The sequence below is a fragment of the Oryza glaberrima genome, chromosome 10 (assembly GCF_000147395.1).
Source record: "Oryza glaberrima chromosome 10, OglaRS2, whole genome shotgun sequence".
NCBI lineage: Eukaryota > Viridiplantae > Streptophyta > Magnoliopsida > Poales > Poaceae > Oryza > Oryza glaberrima.
In genome coordinates this window covers 19,636,398-19,660,767 of record NC_068335.1, presented here as the reverse complement: position 1 = coordinate 19,660,767, position 24,370 = coordinate 19,636,398, and the positions used below count along the sequence as shown (strand labels likewise).

At 39.8% G+C, this 24,370-nt stretch overlaps 2 protein-coding genes across 6 annotated transcripts; both read right to left on the bottom strand.

Moving 5' to 3' along the window:
* Positions 1 to 2,397: 2,397 nt before the first annotated feature.
* LOC127786358 (2-oxoglutarate-Fe(II) type oxidoreductase hxnY-like) lies at positions 2,398 to 8,496 on the bottom strand. Its single transcript, XM_052313738.1, has 11 exons — positions 8,294 to 8,496; positions 7,984 to 8,179; positions 5,368 to 5,448; positions 5,229 to 5,280; positions 4,954 to 5,057; positions 4,130 to 4,230; positions 3,840 to 3,898; positions 3,645 to 3,701; positions 3,279 to 3,324; positions 2,953 to 3,032; positions 2,398 to 2,868 (listed from the first exon to the last, which is right to left on the bottom strand). Exons 1-11 carry the CDS (start codon positions 8,381 to 8,383, stop codon positions 2,784 to 2,786), a joined length of 951 nt encoding a protein of 316 aa, XP_052169698.1. The 5' UTR covers positions 8,384 to 8,496; the 3' UTR covers positions 2,398 to 2,783.
* Positions 8,497 to 9,774: 1,278 nt separating this feature from the next.
* Positions 9,775 to 13,351, bottom strand: LOC127786361 (2-oxoglutarate-Fe(II) type oxidoreductase hxnY-like). Of its 5 annotated transcripts, none has more exons than XM_052313742.1 (11): positions 13,154 to 13,350; positions 12,851 to 13,043; positions 12,317 to 12,361; positions 12,157 to 12,208; positions 11,885 to 11,988; positions 11,602 to 11,702; positions 11,306 to 11,364; positions 10,971 to 11,027; positions 10,574 to 10,619; positions 10,294 to 10,373; positions 9,775 to 10,211 (listed from the first exon to the last, which is right to left on the bottom strand). In XM_052313742.1, exons 1-11 carry the CDS (start codon positions 13,244 to 13,246, stop codon positions 10,151 to 10,153), a joined length of 891 nt encoding a protein of 296 aa, XP_052169702.1. In that variant the 5' UTR covers positions 13,247 to 13,350; the 3' UTR covers positions 9,775 to 10,150. The 5 variants fall into 5 exon arrangements, 4 of the variants coding, with proteins under 4 accessions (XP_052169702.1, XP_052169701.1, XP_052169704.1 ...); XM_052313741.1 differs by having other exon boundaries at positions 12,281 to 12,361; positions 13,154 to 13,348; XR_008019953.1 differs by having other exon boundaries at positions 10,166 to 10,211; positions 10,471 to 10,619; positions 12,281 to 12,361; positions 13,154 to 13,351.
* Between the last annotated feature and the right edge of the window lie 11,019 nt (positions 13,352 to 24,370).

Below are 24,370 nucleotides of genomic sequence, written 5' to 3'. Positions count from 1 at the left end.
AAAGAAAGGCCCATTAGAAGCCTATTATGAATTAAACGAAGCCGACTGTGCAAGACAAACTACAGGCAATTCACCTGAAAATAATCCGGCTGCTCCATCATAGATCGGCTGCGTATCATTTTATCATTTTTAATCATTTTTTCTAGATGAATTTGAGACAGAAATTTCAGATATGTCATCAAACTGTTCGTGGATTGCGTCATCTCACACAAGGGCTTCTATTACATCCTAGTAGTTTTCAGGGAAAACCGGAAAAGACTGAAGCGACGACGCGCAATTTCGGATAGTAGTTGTTAGTTCAGTTTTGAGCCTGATCACTGATCACTTACTGTTCAATAGCCACTCATCACATAAGTGCGACTTGATACTTGTATCTGCCATTCAGCCATCAAATTTCCAGTAAAAGCTCAGTAACTTAAATGCAAACGGATGCTTGAGATTCCCCAATTACCACCCCCTACCCAATTGAAAAGGAAGGGCTTTTCATCCCACCAAAATACCTATATCTATTAACATTCATTTTTCTAAACTCCTACTCCCTCCTTAAAAAACTCCCCTTAACCAAATGGCCCTTTGTGATTAAACGAACAATGCCGAATAAAAGATTAGTGCCCGTCTCGTACAAGATACAGCCCAGCAGAGAGAAACCACGACTAACCCATCACGAGAGGCCCATGAAAAGCCTATTATAGACTTGACTAGGCCCAATTCCGAGTACTGATTGCCAGTCATTTCATTTCAGGTTTCAGCCTGATCAGTGATCAACCACTGATCACTAGTCAATAGTCAATCATCACTCATCAGAGCTGCTTCATACTAAATTATGGTAAAAATGGGGCTGCAACATGTAGCAGCCAATTTAATGGGAGCCAGTTATCAATTTTAAGCTTTACACATGTAAAAATGTTATAGGCAAAATTAGCTATAGGACATCTAAAATTTATGGTCTTAGCTACGGGACATCCAAAGAACACATATATGCTAGAGGACACCGTGAAAACATGGCAAACTAGCTATTGGACACCAAACACATTATTTTATTATATTTGATTCAAATAGAGAGAGACTTTTAAAAGGACAAGTTTACCGAGGCTAGTTTCTTTTTAGGGACAATTTTATTTTTACCCCCACTTTGATCTCTAATATTGATTTTGCCCCTACTTTTTAGGGTTTTCGTTTTTGCCCCCACTTTTTTGAATCGAAAGAGACGTTTACCCCTGGTTTGGATGGAAGTTAGTGGGACCGGGTTTATGGCAGTAAAATAATAGAAAAATAAAGGAAATACATTTTTTTTGAATTAGTGATTTACCTTTTTACCCCTGAAAACGAACTCATCTCTCCTCTCTCGCTGCACACGGTCAAACCCGAGACCTACCTGGCGGTGGCCAGGCGCAGCTACTCCCGGCGCGAGCAGGAGGCGAGCACGCCAGGCGGCGGGGAGAGGGCGGCGCGGCGGCGACCGGCCGGCGGCGGCGAGCGGTCGGCAGCCAAGCGGCAAGGCTGCTGAACACGGCGCCGAACACGACGAGGCTGCTGCCGTTGTACGGGCCGTCGTCGGCGAACACGAAGTTCATCGACATCATCAGCGACAGCGCGTCCTTGCCGGCGGCGACGTACATCCCCTGCGCGCGTCCGACCAGCCTCGAGGAGGTCAGGTTGGGACCGAGGCGTTTGTCGTCGATGCCTCCGCCACCTGCGCCACCGTGGAGTTGGGAGCGCCGCCGCAAACACGAAGGAGGAGGAGGCAGCCATTGCTTAGCTCTGTGTTGGTCACACTCACATGGTTCTAATTAAGATAGCTTAATTAGCTGTCTGATCTGCGATGACATGTGATGTGCGACTTTTACTACGTTGGTTATGATAGATGTGGAGAGGGTATAAATGTCATATAAAACAGGGGCAAAAATATTTTTTGATTAAAAAAAAAGAAAAAACAAAAACCATAAAAAGTAGGGGCAAAATTAATATTAAATATTAAAGTGGGGAAAAACGAAATTGCCCCTTCTTTGTAGGTCTGGTTCAAAATGGACCCAGACCACTGACCCTCACACGATCCTCTTTCTAAAATCCTAGATTTTGGTGGTGACGATGGTGGTGTGATGGCAAGGTTGACCATCGACTGTGAGCTTCAGTCAGGCCAGCGACAGATTCAAGCAGCGGGTGCAATATCGGATTGAAGCGGCGAGCGCGGCGGCCGGTTGAAGCAACGAGCGCGCAACAGCGGATTCAATCGGCGAGCGAGTTAACTTCCTTTTTATTTCTGGAAATGGCATTCCAATGTTAACTAATTTTGAGTCATGATCGTACATAACATGATACGTAATTAGCTGCAGTACAGTTGAGCTACTGCTGAGGCAGCAGCATTAAGAATTACAGCGGCTGCTTCGAACTAGACACGCCTTATCAACACAAGGGTAAGTGCCTGTTTGGCATAGCTTCAGCTCCACCCCTCCTGGAGCTGGAGCTCAACCAAACAGTTTCAGCTCCACTAAAACTGGGAGTGAAGCTGGGTGGAGCTATCTCACAAAATGAACTAGAGTTGTGGAGCTGGGTTTAGGCAGCTCCACAACTCCACTTCAGACCCAATTCCTGGAGTTAAATTTAGAAGTTAGAGCTGTACCAAACAGGCCCTAAATGTGTACTTTCATTACTGTTTCTCCCTCCATTTGCATCGAATATAATAAAATAGTGTGTTCGCTGTCCAGCGGATAATTACCATGTTTTTGCAATGTCCTTTAGCAATTACATGTTTTTTGAGTGACCTGCGGCTAAAACCACAAATTTTAGGTGTCATGTAGCAAGTTTTTCCTTTTGTATATTGAGCTCAAGCGTTCTTCCAAATAGTCGCCACTTTTTATTGGTGGAAACCTGAAAATGCATTAAATTTCAAACAATATGAGAAGCAAGTGCCAAAGGAACTAGACTAATGCTAAGATTGAGAAAAAAGAGGACCTTGGTGGGCATGCCCCACTACAACAGCTTTCCAAGCACTGAACCACAAAATCAGGGTCTGGGTCAAGAAAGAAAGCCACCTGACAAATTGAAAAAAAAAAAGCACTTGCGTAAGAAAGAATGTCCACCAGAAAGGTCCTGAAGTTAAGCACACAATTCAGTCACTGAAGTGCTATATATTATCAGTGTTAGTTTTCCCTTAAAGCGGGGTTCATCCAACTCTAGAACATGAATTCAATGGGAGCTTCCACAAAAAATAACAATAATTCAATGAGCTGAAACCCCTCAATAATGAAATTCTAATTTCAGTGGTTAGTAATACTCACAGAGTATCGCTCTTTACCAACTGCCACAACACGATGCAGTGTAGACCTACAAGTCAGCAAAAGAGCAAGAATAATCTAAATTCATACACAAGGCTTTTTCCTTAAATTTCAGAACTCGAAAAGACCTGTAGAATTTCAGAAACAACACGGACATGATCTATCCTGCTCATGATATTGACAAGCCTAAACCAACTTAGAAAGCATTGTGCTTTCGAGCATATTTAACCATATCGAGTTGCAAAAAACAGAAAGTTTTTGGTAAAACTACTCACAACTGTAGCTGGTTTATTTGAACTTTCTTAACAGTCACCACAGCACATAAGGCTTCCTCACAACCACATAATGGATCAATTGAAAGGATGGTACCTGAAAACACAGTTTGTCCACCTTTCTAGCAAATCGCCAATGTTAATAATTAGAGCCCTGTACACAAGATCTGGTTATCTAAGGAGCAGGAGCAGTGGAGCACACAAAACAGTGATCCAGAGAGCTAAGAGAAAAGCAACAGTATATTTGGAATTGTTATTCATTAATATCACCAAAAAGTATTTTACTATTTACCCATCAATGTGATGAACATCTTCCCAGAGCTGGGGATGCCTATCCTTCTCCCTACATATCTGCACAACAGTGAGAAAACTAGAATATAAATGCAAAAATAAAGAATACATATTATTTTTCTGCTTTTCTAAACGGGAAAGTATTGTTTTGCTTGAAAGTGGTAAAAGGTGATCACATAACCCCATTCTCACCAAACCTTCTGAGCATGTATCTGTCTACATGATTGATTAGCTGGAAAAGAGAACATAATTGAAATTGGTGAATTAATATATGTGAAGAACATGGTGTACCTGCAGACCAGGAATACCATCTGTTGCTAGAAGGGTTAGTATTCCATAATCTGAGTGAGCTGATACTCCATAGTTGCCATCATCGGACTCGTTGATTTCACCTACATTTAGAATTATTTTCTATTCAGACAAAACCAATAACTACTCTGTAAGGAGGAAAACACAATAACAATGAAACAAAGTCAGTCCTCCAAAACAAAAGTTCCTAGAAGCAGGTTGAAGTTTCATGATATTTTCAGTTGATATCCTGCTTTCCAGTATGACAATAGCAAGCAAAACAATGCAGAAAACAAAGCTACCTTAGGAACCTCCATAACTTAGGCTCATATTGATCTACAAGAACATATTTATCATTACGCTCCAGTATACAGTAGGTCAGCATCAAGATAAATTAGTTTGAACTATTAGCAATTTCTATCACGCAGATCTACTCTGTCAGCTACTAGTGCAAGTTAACAAGCGAGATATTAAACGGAGTTTTAGTAAAAATTGCAATTGAGACCATGCAAGTAGCACTATGACTTTTTCATTATAATTTACTTGACATATTTCTAATGTTCCCAAGGGCCAACCCAATAAAGCTACATCAATAGGAGGATATCATGTTCTTCATCCTTTAGAATGACATACAGCATTCTGTTCAAAGAAAGAAATTTGTTGAACAAATCAGTGCAAAAGAACAAATCCAAGCATCAATCTGCATTCTGGCATGGCAAGAAGCAAGATAAGGACAATATCAAGCATGTACATAGCAGTGCACTGCATATCATTACTCCACAACTTTGGTTAACTTCATATGAGAAAGGGACATGCAATAAGGTGACCTGGGTAGTGCAACAATTGAAGAAATGCCAACGGGCAGTCAAAGAATTCAGCGTCTTGATTCAAACTCAGAGCAACTAGAGAGAGTATCCGTTTGCCAGTAGCCCTGGAAGTAGTAGCAAATAAGTGGGAATATTCAAATCATGAATGAAACAGTCATATAGAAGTATTACACAAACACAATACTGGCGCGGCGAATCAGTGATGGACGGATCGCTGCTGATAGTAATATAATTGTTGAATTTCCTCCACTGAGACGAGCAAAATGAAAACTTACAGTGCAGCTGCACGGTACAGTTTCATTGTCTCCTTCCAACATGGCAGGCGCTCTGCACCCAAATATAGAATTTGGTTATGTTTTGGAAAGGGTTTTGTTTATGTTTTGGAAAGGGTGGAGGGTGGGGAATGGGGTTTACCTTCAGAAGGCCATTGGTTAGCATCATTCTGAAAACCTTCGTCTCCAATAGGCCCAATTTTTAATTTCTCACTAAGGTCTCCTGGATCACAAAATCACAGAAAACAATCTCAACTACATTACTACAAAACACCAGAAGGTAAAATCTACAAGATGCATCAATTGTTCAAACTATAGGCAGTGAGGATGTGGTAAACTGGTAAATGGTTCTTCAGCACTTGTCTCATTATGTGCTCCATCTTGAATCATATCCACCTTTTACTAATTGAAGATTATGTGATCTTCAGGTGTATCAAACCTGACCCATGGCTTGTGGCCAGTTTTAAAAGACATCGTTCACAAGCAATGGGACATTTTTAATTAGCTTATACTCCCTTTCTCCCACTCACTAAGGTGCTACTCCCTCCGTCCCATAATATAAGAGATTTTGAGTTTTTGCTTGCATTGTTTGACCACTCGTCTTATTCAAAAAATTTGTGCAAATATAAAAAATTAAAAGTTGTGCTTAAAGTACTTTGGATAATAAAGTAAGTCACAAAAAAAATTCTAAATTTTTTTGAATAAAACGAGTGGTCAAACGGTGCAAGCAAAAACTCAAAACCCCTTTTATTATGAGACAGAGGGAGTATCAAACTTAGCAGTCTATCTTTGACTTTAAATTTCTCATATACTAGTATACAAAATCATAATCATATAAAGTAAATTCAAATGACAATTCAATGATATTATTTTCATCGATAAAAATTTAATTCATAATAAACTACGAATCCGACTCTGCCAACGTGGTAAAAAAAAAGGGTGAAAAAAATATATATGTCCGATTCCAAACTCTACATTGGTGAAAAAAATTGATGTGCCAAATTGAAGATTTGTTTGCAAAAACAGAACCTACATGTCGAGAGCATTCCATTTTTATATAATTTTTATTTTTGGTTTGTACTTTTGCATTTGAGTCCCTGTAATTTTTATATTTACATTTGAGTCCCTATAATCTTGCAATAAGGTACTTGAGGTCTTTTTTGTTAAAAAAAATAATAAAAGAGAGAGAACAAAGGCAGAAAGGTGCATAAAAAGAAAAAGAAAAGCCGCACAAAAAAGAAAATAAAGAAAAACAACAATAACAAAAGTCTTTTTCCCCTAAGTGGCGAAAAAAACTGTAGATCCGAACGGAAAAAAATCTTATTTATATAAAAGGCAAAAAAAAAGTGGTGAAAAAAAAGCTAAATCCGATTCCTTTAAAAACGGAAAAAAAAGTCTGATTCCTATAAAGGCCAAAAGAAAATCTAAAAAAACATCTAAAAGAGTTCGTCCGATTCCCTAAGAAAGTGGTGAAACAAAATCTGATTTCTATCCAGTATATATCTCTTCTCTATCTCTAATCTAATCTAACTATTTTAAAAGAGAAAATGCACGAGAAAATAAAACGGTTCAAAAAAAACGCGTGAGGCAAAAGTCAGAAAAAAGCGCAAAAAAACACACTAAAAAAGTTTTCCATCTTCAATAAAAAAAATAAAAAACGCGTGAGAAAAGTTATTTCCATCGTCGGTAAAATATTTTTTTTAAAAAAAAAACATGCGAGGAAAAAACTGTCAGAAAAAACACGCCATTTCTAAAAAAATGGTTTTAAAAATCCGTGCAAGAAAAAGAACACCGTCTACTAAAAACAAATTGCTTTGAAAAAATTGTCAGAAAAAAGCTAAATTGATGGATGCTTGAGTCGGATAGGATCATCGATTTTTTGCCATCTACTACATGGCTTTATTTTGTCATATATTTTCTTGTATTGGAAAAAAGAAAAAAAAACATTCGAAAAAAACAAGCAAAAACAACGTGCGAGAAAACAGGCAAAAAAACACACGAGAAAAGAAAAGCAAAAAGAGAGAAAAATATGGTTTTCTTCGTCAGCAAAAAAAAGAAAAAAAAACATGCTAAGAAAAAACTTTTAGAAAGAAATGCGCCATTTCTGAAAAATGGTTTGAGAAAATCGCGCAAGGAAAAAAACACTGTTTATAAAAAACAAGCCGCTTATTAAAATAGAAACATTGTCATTGACATGATTATGCATGCAAAACATATATTATCATTAGAATTTTTTTACCCGTTGCAACGCACGAGCATTTTTGCTGGTTAGTCAAATATTTAAAAAGTTAAATCTTAAAAAGCGTGTGTGTCTTAGTGAGTGGGATGGAAGTATATTCCATCAGGCATTGACTTGTCAAGCTCTGTCTTTTGCTAACACAAGGGTCATTCCATTCCAGCTCCTCACGTTCTACAATTAAATTAACCTATCTACCTATCTACCTATCTAGTACTACTACCAGACAAGACTTAAAATTTCGAGATTTGCTCTGGTCCAACAAAAAAGTATCTCAAGGTACCAAGTATACAAATCTTTTCCGATTATTGGATCTAGCTGGACAGGATGGGCATTGTTAGATCCAACGATCGGAAACGATTTGATACCGTAAGATACTGGTATCTCGAGGTACTTTTTGTTGGACCGAGCAAATCTCGAAAACTTCACTTAACACAAACCTAATTTTGCCATTAAAAAAAGACGGGTCAGCATGCAGCAAATCGCAAGCTAGCGATGAATCAACTAATAGAAGGCGAAGACCTCTGAATTTGGACGAGGCGTCGAGCTTCTCGGTGTAGGGCGGGGTGTACCCCAGGTGGCTGCTGTTCCTCAGCAGCGCCATCTTCTCCTCCAGCGGCTGCTCGAAAAACCTCCTGCTCTCCGCGAACACCTTCTCCAGCAACCCCTCCTCGATCCCATGGTTGACCACGTAGAAGAATCCGCACTCCACGCAAGCCTGCGAAACCAATCCACACAACACGAATCACGCTTCCTCGTCGCCGCACCCACGGAACATAGCGGGGGCCTCGCAGAAGTTGGCAGAAATTGCCACGGGGAGAAGGGCGCGCACCTTTCGGATGGATTCGGCGGAGGATCGGAGGTCGGAGGACGCGAGGTCCACCACGGGGAGATCCAGGCGATCCCCGGCGGCGGCGACCATCTCCGGCTTCCCGGTGCCTCTGCCGCCGGGAAGTGGTTGCTGCTTGTTGCTTCTGCTGCTGTCCGCTTCCGAGAATGCTAGTTCTCGGTCGACCGGCGCGCGGGTGCGCCAGGATCGGACGCTCGCCCGTGTCTCCCCCATGCAGCCCACCCACGTGTCTCCCCTCTCCTCACGGACCCACCTGCCACTTCCACACACGCACACAACTTCATTGCAACAAATCACCTATATATTTTTGGAAACTCTCTCTATTAAGAGAATTTGCTTTATTTTCTGTTCCACCAAAAATGTTTCACCTAGTGTACTCACAATGTTTCATTATGTATAGATCTAATGTTGCAGTGAATGAAACATTCCATTGAAAAAAAACCCACATATTTTGAAAACCCCTATTGAGGAAATTTGGTTTATTTTTTGTTCCACCGAAAAAATGTTTCACCTAGTATACTCACAATGTTTCACTATGTATAGATCTAATGTTGCAGTGAACTGAAACATACTTTCGCTATTTGCTAAAACATTGTTTTTATATAAGGTGAAACAATACCCGATTTAAACGAGTGAAACACTTTCGATCTTGTTTTTATATACCCAGTGAAACATCGTGCAATATTTAAAAATAATTCAATAATAAGCTATTTTTTTCGTCGGAATATAGTCTTGTTTTTTTAAAGATTTAATTGCAATGAATTTAATGGTGCAATCGAATCATGATTTAGATGAGTAATTTAAGAGAAAAATCAGTTTAAGATAGTTTTGCACGTAAATCAGGTGCTGACGCCCGATTTTAATCTCCTTCCACCGGTCGTACGAGCGGGAGTCACTTCCATCCGCTTCCGGCGTCTGTATCCACGGACTGGACTGACAGGTGGGCCATCACTGGACAAACAAACAGGGCCCAGCTACAGTAAACATGGCCCACTAAGGCCCATTTCTTACAAAGGCATGGCCAATCTCGCACAAGATTACAGCCCAGCAGAGAGAAAATACGGCCGTACAGGAGAGGCCCATGAAAAGCCAATTATAGAACAGACCAGGCCCAATTCTGGATACTGGTTGTCAGTCATTTCATTTCAGGTTCCAGCCTCATTAGAGCTGATCAATTGTCCACTTATCACTCATCAGAGCTGCTGCTTACTAAACTATGGCAAAAATGGAGCTGCAACATGTAGAAGGCACAAGCTTTAGAACACACAGGAAGTATGTATATCAGCGCTTCCCCCGTCAAAATTTTCAATTACAATAGAAAAAACACATGAATTTCTTGCTCTTGTCCCTTACTACAGAATGTGAAACCATACAACTTGCTTCAATCAAACACAGATGGGCAGTTCTTGATCTGAGAGCAAAGTTACTTTATTTGTGTCTTCCTTAATCGTGAAAGCATCATAAGAATCTTTATACAAAAAACTCTATACAAATGTTTTGGCAACAGAAAATACAGTGGAGGTTATGTCCAGTCTTCCTGAAAACAGTGAAGAGCAAAAATATATGTTGACACTCGAAGGCGGTTACAAATTTCACCAGATGCTGACATGATTGCTCATAAGTAAAGCTAGTATTAACACACGCGAGAAATCAGCAACAGCAGATGGGCTACATATAAGATCAAGATGTTTCCGTCCATCTCAACGGAATAGCTGCTCACTGAAGTTCACTAATCTTAAGCTTTACACATTTAAAAACGTAGGATTATTTGTGTTTTTCAGAAAATGGATTAAAACCTGGCCTTTACATCCAACATGGATGTACGCAGCCAACGTAGGATTATTTGTATCTAGCCCTCAATCGGTCTTCCAAATAGTCGCCGCTCCTTATAGGTGGGAACCTGAACGTGCATCAATTTCTAACAGTGAGAAGCAAGCATGAAAGAACTGCAATAATGCTAAGCTTAACAGGAGGAAGAAGACCTCGGTGGGCATGCCTCACTGCAGCAGCTTTCCAAGCATTGAACCACTAAATCAGGGTTTGTGTGAAGAAAGAAAGCCACCTGACAAATTGAAAAACATGTGTAAGAAAGAACGTGCACCAAAAAGGATGCAATATTTAGTTGGCAAAATGCTATATATTATCAATGGTGGTTTTACCAATAAGAAGTTCACCCGACTTTACAACATGAGTTTAATAGGGGCTAAAACTCCTCAGTTATGAATTTCTGATTTCAGGTGTTAGTTATACTCAGTTACTCACAGAGTATCGCTCTTTACCAACTGCAACAACGCGATGCAGTGTAGACCTACAAGTCAGCAAAAGAACGAGAACAATCAAAAAATTGTTCTTTTCCATAGGGATAAAATAGGAAAAGAAGTGTATAATGTCATAAAACAGCACCCTGAATTTGTAAGGAACCACACGAACATGGTCTAACTTGTTCATGATATTGACAAGCCTAACCAATTTATCATTGAGAAAGTGCTGTGCCTTCTAACATATTTAACCATATCGAGTTGCAGAAAACAGAAAGTTCTTGGGGGCAACTACTCACAGCTGTAATAGTTCGTTTGAACTTATTTAAAACAGCCAGCACAGTACATGAGGCTTCCTCACAACCACAGAATAGGATAACAGAAGTAAGAAAAGATGGTACCTGAAAACACAATTAGTCCACCTTTGTAGCAAATCGCCGATATTAACAATCAGGGCCCTACAGATACATAACACAAGACAACGCATTATCTAAGGAGCACACAGAATTGAGGTCCAGAAAGCTAAGAACAAAGCAATGGCGTAAAGCAATTTCATATGATGTAGGGCTATGTACATCCAGTTTGGATGTAGAGACCGGATTTTAATCCATTTTCTAAAAAAGACAAAGCAATGATATATATGAAATTGTTATTCATTAATATCATAAAAAATATTTGTTTTTTTTACTGAAAAAAATATTTGTTTTTTTTACTGAAAAAAATATTTGTTATTTACCCTTCAATGTGATGAACGTCTTCCCAAAGCTGGGGGCACCTATCCTTCTCCCTGCATATCTGCAAACTCAAAACAGTGAGAGAAACCAGAACATAAGTGCAAAAAGTTATGCATATTATATTTCTACTTTTCTAAAGAAGAGGTATTGTTTTGCTTGAAAGTGGTAAAAGGTGGGCAATAATCCCATCCTCATAAAATATTATGAGCATACTCCTATATTGTTTTAAATGATCAATTAGCTGCAAAAGAGAACAGAACTGAGATGGAGAATCAAAATTTGTGAGAACATGGTGTACCTGCAGCCCAGGAGTGCCATCTGTTGCTACAAGTGTTAGTACTCCATAGTCTGAGTGAGCTGATGCACCATAATTGCCATCATCGGACTCGTTAGCTTCACCTGCATTTAAAAATATTTTCTATTCATACAAAACCAATAAGTACTGTGTGTTTGTGTAAGGAGGAAAAGAAGCTCAATTGGCTCGACAATAATGAAAATGCTCAACTTAGCACTCTGCTGCATATTATTAGAATGCAACTTTGGTTAATTTCATATTATAAAGGGACTTGCACTAAGGTTACCTGGATAGTGCAATAACCGAAGAAAGGCCACTGGGCAGTCAAAGAATTCAACGTCGAGATTCAAACTCAGAGCAATTAGAGAGAGTATCCTTTTACCAGTAGCACTGGAAGAGGTAGCGAATAAATAGGAATATTCAAATTTGAGACAAATAGTTATATAAAAGTATTACAAACACAATGCTGATGCAGCAAATCAATGATGGACTGATTGTTGTAGATTGCATCACAGCAGTTAAATTTCCTTTGCTGAGATGGGCAAAATGATAGCTTACAGTGCAGTTTCATGGTATAGCTTCATTGTCTCCTTCCAACATGGGAAATTCTCTGTACCCAAAGAAAGAATTTATTTATGTTCTCGAAGAAATGACAACAAAGAAAAAGAAAAGGGGGAATTGCCTTCAGAAGGCCATTGGTTAGCATCATTCTGATAACCTTCTTTTCTGATAGGTCCGATACAGTAATTTTCATTGAGATCTCCTGGATCACAAATCACAAACAAAAGTCTCAACTGCATCATTACAAACACAAGAAGGTAAAATCGACAAGATGTATCGGCTGTTCAAACTAGAGGCAGAGAGGATACGTTAAAGTGGTAAATGGTTCTTCAGCACTTATCCAGTTATCTGCTTCATCTCGAATTATATTGGCCTTGTACTAATTGAAGATTGTGCGACCTTCAGGTTGATCAAACCAGAGCCATGACTTGTAATCATTTCTAAAAGGAATCATTCACAAGCATTGGGACATTCTTAATGTACTTATATAGCCTTGTACGCGTAAAGAATACTTTATCATCAGGCACTAATTTGTCAAGTTCTGCCTTTTGCCGACACAACTCGTCATCTTCTATTATTACAGTTACCTAGCTAGACACCCCTTAGGCTCAAATTGGCTATAGAAGAGCAGTGCAAACTGCAAACTGCAAAGCTCAAGCGAAGAATTGGCTATGGAACATGAGGCGCAGACCTTTGAATTTGGACGAGGCGTCGAGCTTATCGGCGCCAAGCGGGGTGTACCCCAGGTAGTTTCTGTTCCTCAGCAGCGCCATCTTCTCCCCCAGCGGCTGCTCGAAAAACTTGCTGCTCTCCCCGAACACCTTCTCCGCCAATCCCTCGGCTCCATGGTTGACCACGTAGAAGAATCCGTACTCCACGCAAGCCTGCAAAACCAAACCATACACCAACACGAATCACGCTTGCTCACTGCGCTCACAGGCGGCCTCCCAGATTGGTAGGAGTAGAAGAGCAGAATCCGGAATCAGGCGAGAACCTTTCGGACGGATTTGGCGGCGGCGGCGAGGTCGGAGGACGCTAGGTCCACCACGGGGAGGTCCAGGCTCTCGCCGGCGCCGGCGCCGGCCATCTCCGGCCGGCTGCCCGCGGCGCTGCCTCTCCTACAGAAGCGGTTGCTGGTTGCCGCTGACTTTGCTGCTGCTGCTGCTGCTGCCCGCGTCCAGCGCCTGGATCGATGGACTGGGTTTAGATGGGCCGACCAATGGGCGTAAGTCTACTTAAGTTCCCTCGACTATGGGTCGATTTTCAAACGTAACAGGAATAAGTCTACTTAGCGTTCCTCAACTCTTGCGGCTGGTTGAATCGCATCTCTCAACCATAGAACCGGGCATAACTCATTCTCTAACTTTCAAAACCGTTGCAAACCGACTCTCTCAGCGGTTTCGCCCTTCGTGGCACTTACGTGGCGAGCTGACTTGGTCTTCATCTCATGTGACATTGACGCAACGCTTACGTGGCACTAAAATTAAAACAAACCTTAATGGGACCCACAGGTCAGTGAGTAAAACAATAAAAATAAATTTTGGGCCCACATGTCAGTTAACTTTCTCCTCCCTCTTTATCCTCAGAAAATGGCCAATACACTGTAGATGAGGCCCATTAAAATCTCACTACGAACAGAAACAGTCAGCCCGTTAACTTAGCATATCCCATAAGGGCCCATTTCTCATAACAAAAGAGCCCAGCAGTGAGAAGGCCGAATCGAGTCCCATTATAAGCCCAATATGAACTGAACGAAGCCCCATACAAGTTATTACTAATCCCGTAATCCCGCCATAAAAACCGACTGTGCAATTTTTCCTAGACGAATTTTGAGACAGAAATCTCAGATATCTCATCGATGTTCCGCTGCCGTTCCACTCAATCAGTTTATCAAACTATTCATAAATTGGCTAACCGTTGTCTCAGTGTCTCCGCTTCTGTTCCATCATTCCAGATTACCAGGGAAAAGACTGGTAAGCATGAATCAACCATGCACAATTTCAGGTATACTGTTTGTCAATCAGTTCAGGTTTCAGCTCCAACCAGCGACAACCCGCCCTCCGGCTCCGGCGTGTCCTCGCCTGATCGATCACCTCATTACAAATACTTGTTCAGTTTCATCAGCGAAAGTTGATTTTTTTTTTCTGAGAGACTCTAGCCCTGTTTAGTTCCAAAGTTTTTTTTCCAAACTTTCAACTTTCCATCACATCAAAATTTTCATACACACACAACTTTTCAGTCACATCGTTTCAATTTCAACCAAACTTTTAAACTTCAGTGTGAACTAAACACAGCCAGAGTGTAGGACGAGACTTTTGGTTGCACGGCCGCTGTCTGAACAAAGAGTCAACACCCACACATCACTCATCAGTGTGACTTCACAGTTCACACTCGCATCAGCCATCAGTTTCCCAAGGAAAATCGAAAAACTCGCCATGGTTTTGGTCACAAAAGCTCACGGTTGTTTCAGCTGTAAAATCCCGTTCCTCTCAACTCACAAGCAGACAAAGCTGATGTATTAGAAGTTGGAGCATATGCGTGCGAAATTCCTGAACTTCACAAGAGTTGGTGTGCAGCAACGCAACACAGAGGGGCCTCATCTGCAATGATTCCACTGAACTGAGAGGATGAGTCAAATGAAGGAATTGTACTACTAGTAGCAAGTAGGAGCATGATACATTCATATAACTCGACCTGACAAGATTCCAGTTTCGTGGGGTTAAGAAATACAGTACAATATTTGTGACCAAAGGGGACATGTGCATAGCTAATCCGGACAAGAACTCCCAACCACCCTAGCGCACAAACAACAATTAATCAATGCGATACATCATACAACACTCAAATCACAAGGGGAAAGCCGGATAAAATATAAGAAAATGGGTAGTTAAGCTGGAATATTAAAGGTTCAGGACCTGTGAAAGTGAAAAAAAAATAGCCTTACCTTTAAATTAATCCATTGAGATGTACTTAATGTTTATCAGTAACCTTCCCTATCAAACTTTTCTATTACAATAAGAAGAAAAAGAACACCCATGATCTTCTTTGTTTTGTCCCTTTTCTGATAGAATATGAATGCACACAACTTGCTCCAATCAAACGAGATGGGCAGTTCTTGATCTGTGAGCGAAGTTGCTACCTTTGGAGGTTGCTTCTTTATCCAAGCATCCTAAGAATCTGTACACAATACCATAGGAAACAGTCGTAACAAGGTTGACAAAAGAAATGCACAATCGTTTGCTCTTCAGTTTATCACTGCAACCAAAATGTAAATTTTAAACTTAATTTTATAGGTGATTTCGATGGTTTTTCATCGTAGTTTATTTTCTGTTGTTGGTTTTTAAGTCATTAAAACATATTTATAAAAATACATTTTTTTTTCACTGATAAGCGTTACGGTTTATAATCAGGACGAAATGACAGAAACACTTATTAGGGTTAATGCAAGATTACAGGGTTACCGAATCAGTAAAATGGTTAAAACGAACAGAAAAGACACCGGAGGTTATGTCAGGGCTACCCAAAAACTGTGAAGAGCCACACTAGCTGTTGACACTCAACGGCACTCACAAATTTCTGATCTCATATCAAGTGGTTGGAAACCCCACATGCTGAAATGCTTGATCATAATATTTTTTTTAGCAAATGCGACAAGACGACAGCAGCTGATGGCGTACGCATCAGATCGAGATGTTTCTGTCCGTCTCAACCGAAAGATAGCTTGTTCACTGAAGCTCACTACCACCATGGACAAGCACGAAGCATATCCATGTAGGATGAAAGCCACTGGGTAAAAGAAAACCATTAGAGCAAATCTCCGAATCTGTGGCTCTGTTAAAAAAAAACTCTCTGAATCTGTGTTCTCCAGTTTCTTCCAAGAACCGTTAGTAAAAATGGGTCCAGCAGATAGCCCTGATTGAATCTCTGCTGATGCTGTCAATTTGTCAAACACGAGGTAGAGTAAAGGCTTTAGCGACATCTATCTAGTTAGTTATCTAACTATATAAGCAAAGTGAAGCATAATTAAGCGAGAGGAAAGCACACTCCAGAACCCAAAACAGCTGCAGTGCCATCAGTTTCAGTTTCAGTTTGAGTGAGCTCGAGGGAGCTTAGGGTGGCTGCCATGCTGGTGGTGGAGCTGGGCGTGTGGCTCATCCCGCTCACCCTCTTCTTCGTCCCGTGCCGGCGGATCGTGCTCCTCCTCAAGCAGCTCCAGGGGTTCCACCGGAGCATGACGCGGCCGCGGCGGCGCGCCTCCGCCGACATGCTCAGCCGATTCTCCGGGCTCAACGACAACATGGTCTTCGTGCTCTGAGAAAGTCTGAAGAAGGTATATGTGGGTGCTTTTCTTGGTTGATCTAGTCGGAAACTCAGATGGCTTTTGGCCATGGTGCTGGATTATTGCTGATGCTAATTCAGCTCGTGCTGTAGCTCTTCATCTCTTTCTCTTTTTGTTCTTTGGAAGATCCAAAGGAGTTCTCTCTCTGAATTTTTCATCTTTCTGTGTACCATAAGCTAGCTCCAGTAATCTGAGATGTACATGAACTTACTGCATTTTTCATCTTGTGTACCATAAGCAAAGCTCAAGTGGTCTGAACTTACTTAATCTTATGTACATGAACATCAGAACTTACTGAATTTTTCATCTTCTCGTTGACCTGAGAGAAATTCCTGCATGATTCTTGTTTTCTTTGTCGGCTCGATGGATCGAAAAAGTACAGGAAGGAAATATTCCAGTTGTAAATTCAGCATGCACAAGAGAGAACTAAGGATCAATTTGGGAAGCTAGATTTATGTATCCTATACTCGAATTCGTAATATTTCAAAGTCAGAATGCTAAATTGAGCAGCATGGCATCACCTCCATTGTGCTTCTGCTCTCTCCTTCGAGGGCAAAATCGTCCACAATGTGGATTTTCTGAAAATTTTAACATTGATTGTGCTGAAATGATTAGTTCCTCATCCAATTCTCCTTTTTTTCAAGCAAGCCTACATCATTTCACAGTATGTATGCCCTATGACAAGGAATGCCAATCTTATCCTGCAAAAGAAAATATGTTGTGTTGCTATCAGTTAGGTCCCACGGTCAGGCAAGATCCACAGAAATAAAATCCTGGAATTTAAACAGATTATTCTAAATAATCATTTGTCAAACAGGTAACATTAAAACTCAGATTCTTGCCGAACTTATTTGAACAGCACATAAGCTACACCTTCCAACCCAGAAAAAACCATATAGATCCATAACCAGAAAATATTTTTTTTAAGGAAAAAACCATATAGATACATAACCAAAAATTGTTTTTTTTTAGAGCAGTGGAAGTAGTTACTTAAGTACTGCATGATTGAGTTCTACTCCCTCCGTCCTAAAAAAGACAAACCCTGGTTTCCGTGTCCAACGTTTGACCGTCCGTTTTATTTGAAAAATTTATGAAAAAAATTAAAAAGACAAGTCACGCATAAAATATTAATCATGTTTTATCATCTAACAACAATGAAAATATAAATTATAAAAAAAATTTATATAAGATGGACAGTTAAAGTTAGACACGGAAACCCAGAGTTTGCTTTTTTTTTTTTTTTTGGACGGAGGGAGTAAGCCTCATCTGCTGCCGCACATGCGCGCTCACTCCTGATCAGTACACTGTGTCACCAGACAGGAGGACGTTCGTTGCCCCCGGATACCATCACCCTAACATGGCTTCCTATAAGGCTATGTATTAACCAATCACTCACCCACTCATCACTGTGACTTCACGCACACTTCACACTAACATCACTCACCGACTTCCAACGAAAATTCATCACGGTTTGGTGCCTTGGTCACATTGCTGACAGTAGTTTTCAGCTGCAAAACTTTTCTTTAAAAAGGCGTGAATATTAGGGAATGACTTAATATCAAATAGGGAGTAGCTATAGTTTTTTTTTTGAATGAAAAACTTTCAATTGTAATTGTAACTACTATGTAACTACAATATAAGTAATATATAACTCATATATAACTTTGAAAAATTGGATGGAGCAATTGGTTAGTTGAACGAGCATGCAAGCTGCTGGTCTCGGGTTCGATCCTGGCTGCGAGCATTAGGTTTTTTTTTTCCATTTTTTCCTTCACAGCACAAATCTCAAAGCATATCGTACGGTTAATTTATTTTTCCATTTTTTCCTTCACAGCACAAATCTCAAAGCATATCGTACGGTTAAAAATTCAACAGTTTTCACCCCTAAAAACTGTCGACAGTAGGATAACAAATCCGTATCAAATAATTAGAAAGAGTGATGTTTCGAACCTAGGTTATTTAGCCCACCACCTTGTGAAGCAAGTCGGAAGATCCCTGAGCGTTTCTCGCAAAACTTTTCTTTTCTCACACGAATCCATCAGGTAACAAGACTGAAACGGTCACAGGTAGCCGCATCATTGCCGGGGCAAAATTAGAGTAGAGGCATATGCATATTAGCATATATCGGCGTCAGATGTCACACTATCTTCCAAGATCGATGGGCATGGAGATCGTAGGATGAATGCCAGATGCATGCAGCTTCCAGATCGGTACAAGAGTTGGTGTTTCAGCAACAGAAGCTTCAGAAAAGGGATTACGTTATCGCCACCTCCAGATCTGCAAATGATTCCTCACGCTTGATCGTCTGTAACCGAAATGATGCGCCAAGCTTTGTATGATACTGTGTGATGTGATGTAGGCATGTAACTCCATCTGACAAGATGGAGAGAACAATCGATGAGATCGTTAGAGGTGCAAATCCAGATTTAGGTGGATCAGAATGTGCAGAAAGAGACATATGCTTTGGCTAATATTGGACAGGCTTTTCCAACTAATAGCATTTAACAAATTAAGTGTCACACACGCAAAGAAAAAGGGAAAAGGTACATAAACAAAAGTGGTATGTGGCTACTGCACAGAACACACAAAAGGGCTTTCAATAGAAATTAAGTTAATGCAGTAATTAATCGTTGGTTTATTTGGAAAGAACGAAACAATCGAGTCTTCGATCAGCAGCACAAAAGTTGGGTGGAGGTAGCCAGAGGAATGGTCGACAAGGCGGCGTTGTGGCGGTTAGCCAACGCTGCTGTACCGGTGTTTCGCCTCCAGTTGCTAGGAGCTTTTAGGTCACAGTCTTTCTTCGCGAGATTAGGCTTTAGTCCCCCCTTCCAGTTCTCTTGTCTTCTGCTGCTCTTTGGTTTCGTTGTACAAACTTTTTACTCCTCTTAATTAAAAAAAAGGCTCCTTGCGTATACCTGAAAAGATTAATCGTCGTCTCTAGGGATGAAAACGGAATGGATAGTTTCCGTCCGCTCCGAACAAAAAAGATACGGATACCTTTCGGATATGGATACGAATACGGATATTTTCTCCCGGATATGGTATCGGGGTTTCCGTCAGATACGGATAATAATTCGGATATCCGGTGAACAGTGCTATTCAGATATCCGCAGAAGCCATAAGACATACCCTATTTCTTTCTAACTCTATAACCTTCAATATGCCTTTATAGATTTTAATAGTAGTTTATCTCTTAACACTAGTCCATACTATTAATATTATTTAAATTTTTAAAAATATTTATAAATTATACTTCATTTTATATAAAATGAGCTAATTATATAAGTTGATATTTGTTTCTATTAGAAGTTGAGTTGGTTTTCGTACTCTGAGAAAAAATTGTTTCCGTATTCATGTCTGATCATATTCGATTTTTATTCGTATTCGAGATAATCCGTATTTATTTCCGTATTCGAGCTATCCGTATTCGTATTCGTTTTCATATCCGGTAAAAAAAAGTGAAAACAAATATGGTATGAGCATTATTCGTCCGTATCCGCTCCGTTTTTATCCCTAGTATGTCTTTGAGCATGTGTAGGCTCACTAGTAGGTGCGTGTGGTATGTGCGTGCGCATGCATCTTTTGAGTAATCGAAAAAAAAACTTGGAACATGGAAGATTTTAGCTTTAGGTGCAACCCAAAAACACAGTTATAAAAACAAACTACTACTCTTAACCGAACCGCAGCAAAGTGGAGCTGTAATCTGAAGAAGAACCAATGAATAGAGAGATCAGAATGTGACTGTATTTGCTTGTATTGATCCAATCACAATCTGTTGGCTGGTAACTGTGATAAATAAGATACAAAAGCAGTCACAATCTGTTGGCAGCACAGTTAGTGCTACAACGGTTTTTATGCAAGAATACTTCTAGAACTAACAACTTCACCCAAGGCAAACACAAAAGACAGACAGTGAGTCTGAACAAAATGAGAAGGTATAATAACATCATTGAATGTCTGAATGGCTACGGCGAACAGAAAAGACAATACTACTAATAACGGTGAAAAGCTATAAAGCTAGCTGTGGACAAAACACTGCCTACTAATTTCTGACTTTATATCATTTCTAGGGAAGACTGACAGGCTAGCTCGTCATGTTAATATAAGCATGATTAGGGACAACTGTTAGGTCAGATGATTCGCAAAATATCGACATGTACCTTTCTGAATGTACATCTCAACTGACTAGTGACTAGCTAGATGCTCACTGACGAGTCCATCATGTAATGAACATACTGTAGGATAAATTCATATGGATAGAGCATGATACTATACGTAATGGTGCTATATTTTTAGAATCGATAGCCAAGGATCTCTTATTCCACTAAGGTGACGTAGTTCCATAAGAATTGCTAGCTAAAATATTTTATGTGGTTTAACGCTAGTCAATAATAAATGGGAGTCGGGGATTTGTCCCATCACCTTATTTCTCATTTTGATTTACTTTTATCTTACCTTTTTATTACTATTAAATTTATGGTTGTATGTCTTATGACAGAAGCCGGAGATGGAATCTATTTTCATTATCTAAAAAAATCCATATGGATAGTTTACAATTAGTACTACTCCTAATATGTCCATACTTTCCTGATATTAGTGCTATGCACGTACTTTACAATGAAATTGAAAGAAATAAAGACGAATAGTATTATAGGATTTAGTTTTATCTATTCAGTTTTTCTGGCAAGTAGCATGTTGATTTTCGTACAAATACATTGCTTTTTGGGTGGGTTGTTTTTTTGGCATGGTGTTCTTTTAGGGAGAGGAGGACAACAACGACTCCGCTTTAACAGTAGCAGAGAAAATGATTAATCCGTAATTGCAGGAACCTAAATTACTAATGTCCCCCTCCAAAAAATAAGAGATTTTGTCTATATATACTAGCCAAGAGCTTGTGCGTTGTAACGAAAAAAAAATCTCTAGCTTATTAAATCAATGAATAAGTACTCATTTAGTTCAAATAGTGCTATGTTTTTTCTTATTGAATAAGTAAGGTGGTTTTGAAATTTGGGGAGAGCTAACACTTAAACGGGGGAGTACTCATTGAAAAGTTGGTATGATAGTATATATTGTGGGGCCCAAATATCAGTGATAGGTGTGAAAACAGACACCACTACTACTAACATTTTAAGTAGTATAGATAACTACCTATATGATTCATGAGCCAATTCGAACCTTTCAATTTGATTCTAACAACGTTGAAGTGTTAGAGTTATAGTTGCGCTATAGGCTATGAGTAATTTTTACCATTCTTAAGGAAGTACTATAGGACTAGAGGTACCATATTTTTTATGTAAAATTTGGTAAGTACCTCAAGATATTAAAAATTTTAGTGTAAAATTTAGATACCTCAAGGTACTTTTTAAGAACTGTAAAATTCCTCATAATTTATGATCCTACTAACTCAATCTATAAATATAAGCATTTCTAGGTGCATTCCTTGTATTTACGAACAGAGGAAATAGTAAATCCATGTGGGATAAAGGCAGTATACATGACAAGGAATAAAAATATCATAATGTTCAGCTCCCCACAACCGAAAGTAATGTCCAAACAAGTTCATGGTGGGTGGCAATGGCAACACTTTCCTCTATATAAACAACTTGAGGCACACCACATCACTACCAAGAGAGAGAAGCACACCACACTCCAAAGAGTTGAGTAGAGCCATCGACCAGTGAAGGCTGTGGCCATGCCGGTGATGGAGCTAGGCATACTGCTCATCCCACTGACCCTCGTCTTCGTGCCTTGCCGGCGGATCGTCCTCTTCCTCAAGAGGCTCCAGGAGTTCCACCGGAGCATCACCCACCCGAGCTTCACCTCCGCCGACATGCTCAGCCGCTTCTCCAGCTTCAACTCCATGGCCCTGATGCTGTGAAGGACTTGGAGGCAGCAGGTACTCCCTGCAGAGCTGAACTGATTCTTAACTGTTCTGGAGGCAGCAGGTACTCCTGCAGAGCTGAACTGATTCTTAACTGTTCTGAAGAACTCGTCTGTTCGTGAAAGTTGTTCTCTCTTTTGACTCTTCGGCTGTTCATCCTTCCTTTTTTGTACAATAAGAACAGTATAGTAGTTTGAGACTTTGAGATGTAGTAGACTTACTTCAGAACTTGCTGAAAGTTGTATATATTGGTGTTATGAGAGAGATAAAATTTCAGGCTGCATCTGACAGAATTTCCTGAACTTTGCTTCTGATATGTAGTATATGCTAATATGCCTCTCCAATACATGATAGAATTTTCAGCATGATATTGTTTTCTTTGTCACCTGATACGTAGTGGATGAGCCACACGCTCCAGGGAGAAGGAAAGAAAAAATTCAGGAGGAAATATTCGGCTGAATCATATAATAAACTTATTACAGTGACAATACTGAGAGTGAAAAAGGCTGAGTCCGGCTGGTTATAAAACAGAGCGTTGTACTGAAATATTCAGTTGCTTTTTATCCTTTTTCAAGCGATATCATGTCTCCTTCATACTTTTGGCAGAACGTACACCTTGCCCCACAACAACAGAAAAGAGATAGATGTTGCTATCATTTAGGTCCACACAAAACGATTAGTCGCATATAGCAGATTACCATCTTTGCAGATTTGTTTGGATAATATTCTCTCTTTAGAGTAGAGATGAGGAGCCACAAATTAATAAAAAATTATTGGTTACTCCTCAAACACAGTAAAAATCACTCTATCATGCAAGTTGCCACACTACCATACATGATACTATCAGTTGCAAAGTTGCAATGCAAGAAACAGGTAACCATTGCAGGTAGGAGAGATTATCAATAAAATCGCCAGTCTACCTCATATGGTCGCCATCACCGGTTTAGCAAGAGGCACATACCTGATTCGGTGTGATGGGCAAGAATATAAGGTCCTGTGACTCCTGTCAGCTTATCCAAGAAACAGTTTGCATTTCGAAAATGAAAAATAAATAAATTCGCAGGAAAGTTGGATGAGAAGAATGAACAAAGGTACAGTTCAAAAAACCCAATTTTGGTGTCATGAAACCAAAGTTAATGGTTGCCATTTGCACTTCTATACAGCTCGTTGCCTCGTTGGCATCAAATCCTCGGTTGGTAGACTTCCGCTGCTGAGCTTAACAGATTCTGTACGCCTGTACTGACACTTGTCAAACCTCTTAAAATTGACCAAATGACTTCACAAAGTTCGAGTTACTACTTAATTTCGATTTAGAATCAACTCGTTTTACATGTTGTAGCTGCTAGGTCTACATGATCAGAATAGTTAGTGAGATTAGATGTTGACATAAACATCCATGTGTAAAAATGCACATCTATTATATAAATACTCCATATCCGATACTCCTATGTCACTAGTTGCACATCCATGTTCAATGCATGGGCTTATCTGGCCCAAGAACAGGAACAAAAGTTTTCAAAAAAAAAAAAGTATAGGAGGAGTACTGTGCAAACGGCTAGTGATACTGTAACAGCACTTTCACTTAAAAAAAAGCTGCAACTCTCCCATTATGCGCTCAGTGTAAACAGTGATGCAAACAATAGAATCATTCGCGCACTGCCAAAGAAAGCAGTTCAAAATCAAATAGGTCAAGCCGTCATGGGGTTCGGAGATTATAGAGACAATCCATTATATGCTACTGAGTTTGTCACAGCTCTACGATTTGCCACTGACTTTGTCGCGTTCTATAATATGCCATCGACTTTTACTTAACCCCTATGATTTACCATCGCCGTCCGGTTAGTCTACGTTAGTACTGTACAATTTTATCCAAATGACTAAAATACCCTGAGCTAAAAACTTCTAAAATATGGACAAAAATTCCAAAATACCATATTATAAACATAAGATTGTAAATATTCAAAATTTGGCCAAAAACTTAAAGTCTGACA

Coding starts and splice junctions, on each gene's coding strand:
- LOC127786358 (XM_052313738.1), bottom strand. CDS start 8,383: ATGGTCGCCGCCGCCGGGGATCGCCTGGATCTCCCCGTGGTGGACCTC. Junction 8,180..8,293: donor CCGCCGAATCCATCCGAAAG/GTGCGCGCCCTT, acceptor TTGGTTTCGCAG/GCTTGCGTGGAGTGCGGATT. Junction 5,449..7,983: donor CGCCTCGTCCAAATTCAGAG/GTCTTCGCCTTC, acceptor TTTGTGATCCAG/GAGACCTTAGTGAGAAATTA.
- LOC127786361 (XM_052313741.1), bottom strand. CDS start 13,246: ATGGCCGGCGCCGGCGCCGGCGAGAGCCTGGACCTCCCCGTGGTGGAC. Junction 11,703..11,884: donor TCGGTTATTGCACTATCCAG/GTAACCTTAGTG, acceptor TTTTAAATGCAG/GTGAAGCTAACGAGTCCGAT. Junction 10,212..10,293: donor AGTGAGGCATGCCCACCGAG/GTCTTCTTCCTC, acceptor ATGCACGTTCAG/GTTCCCACCTATAAGGAGCG.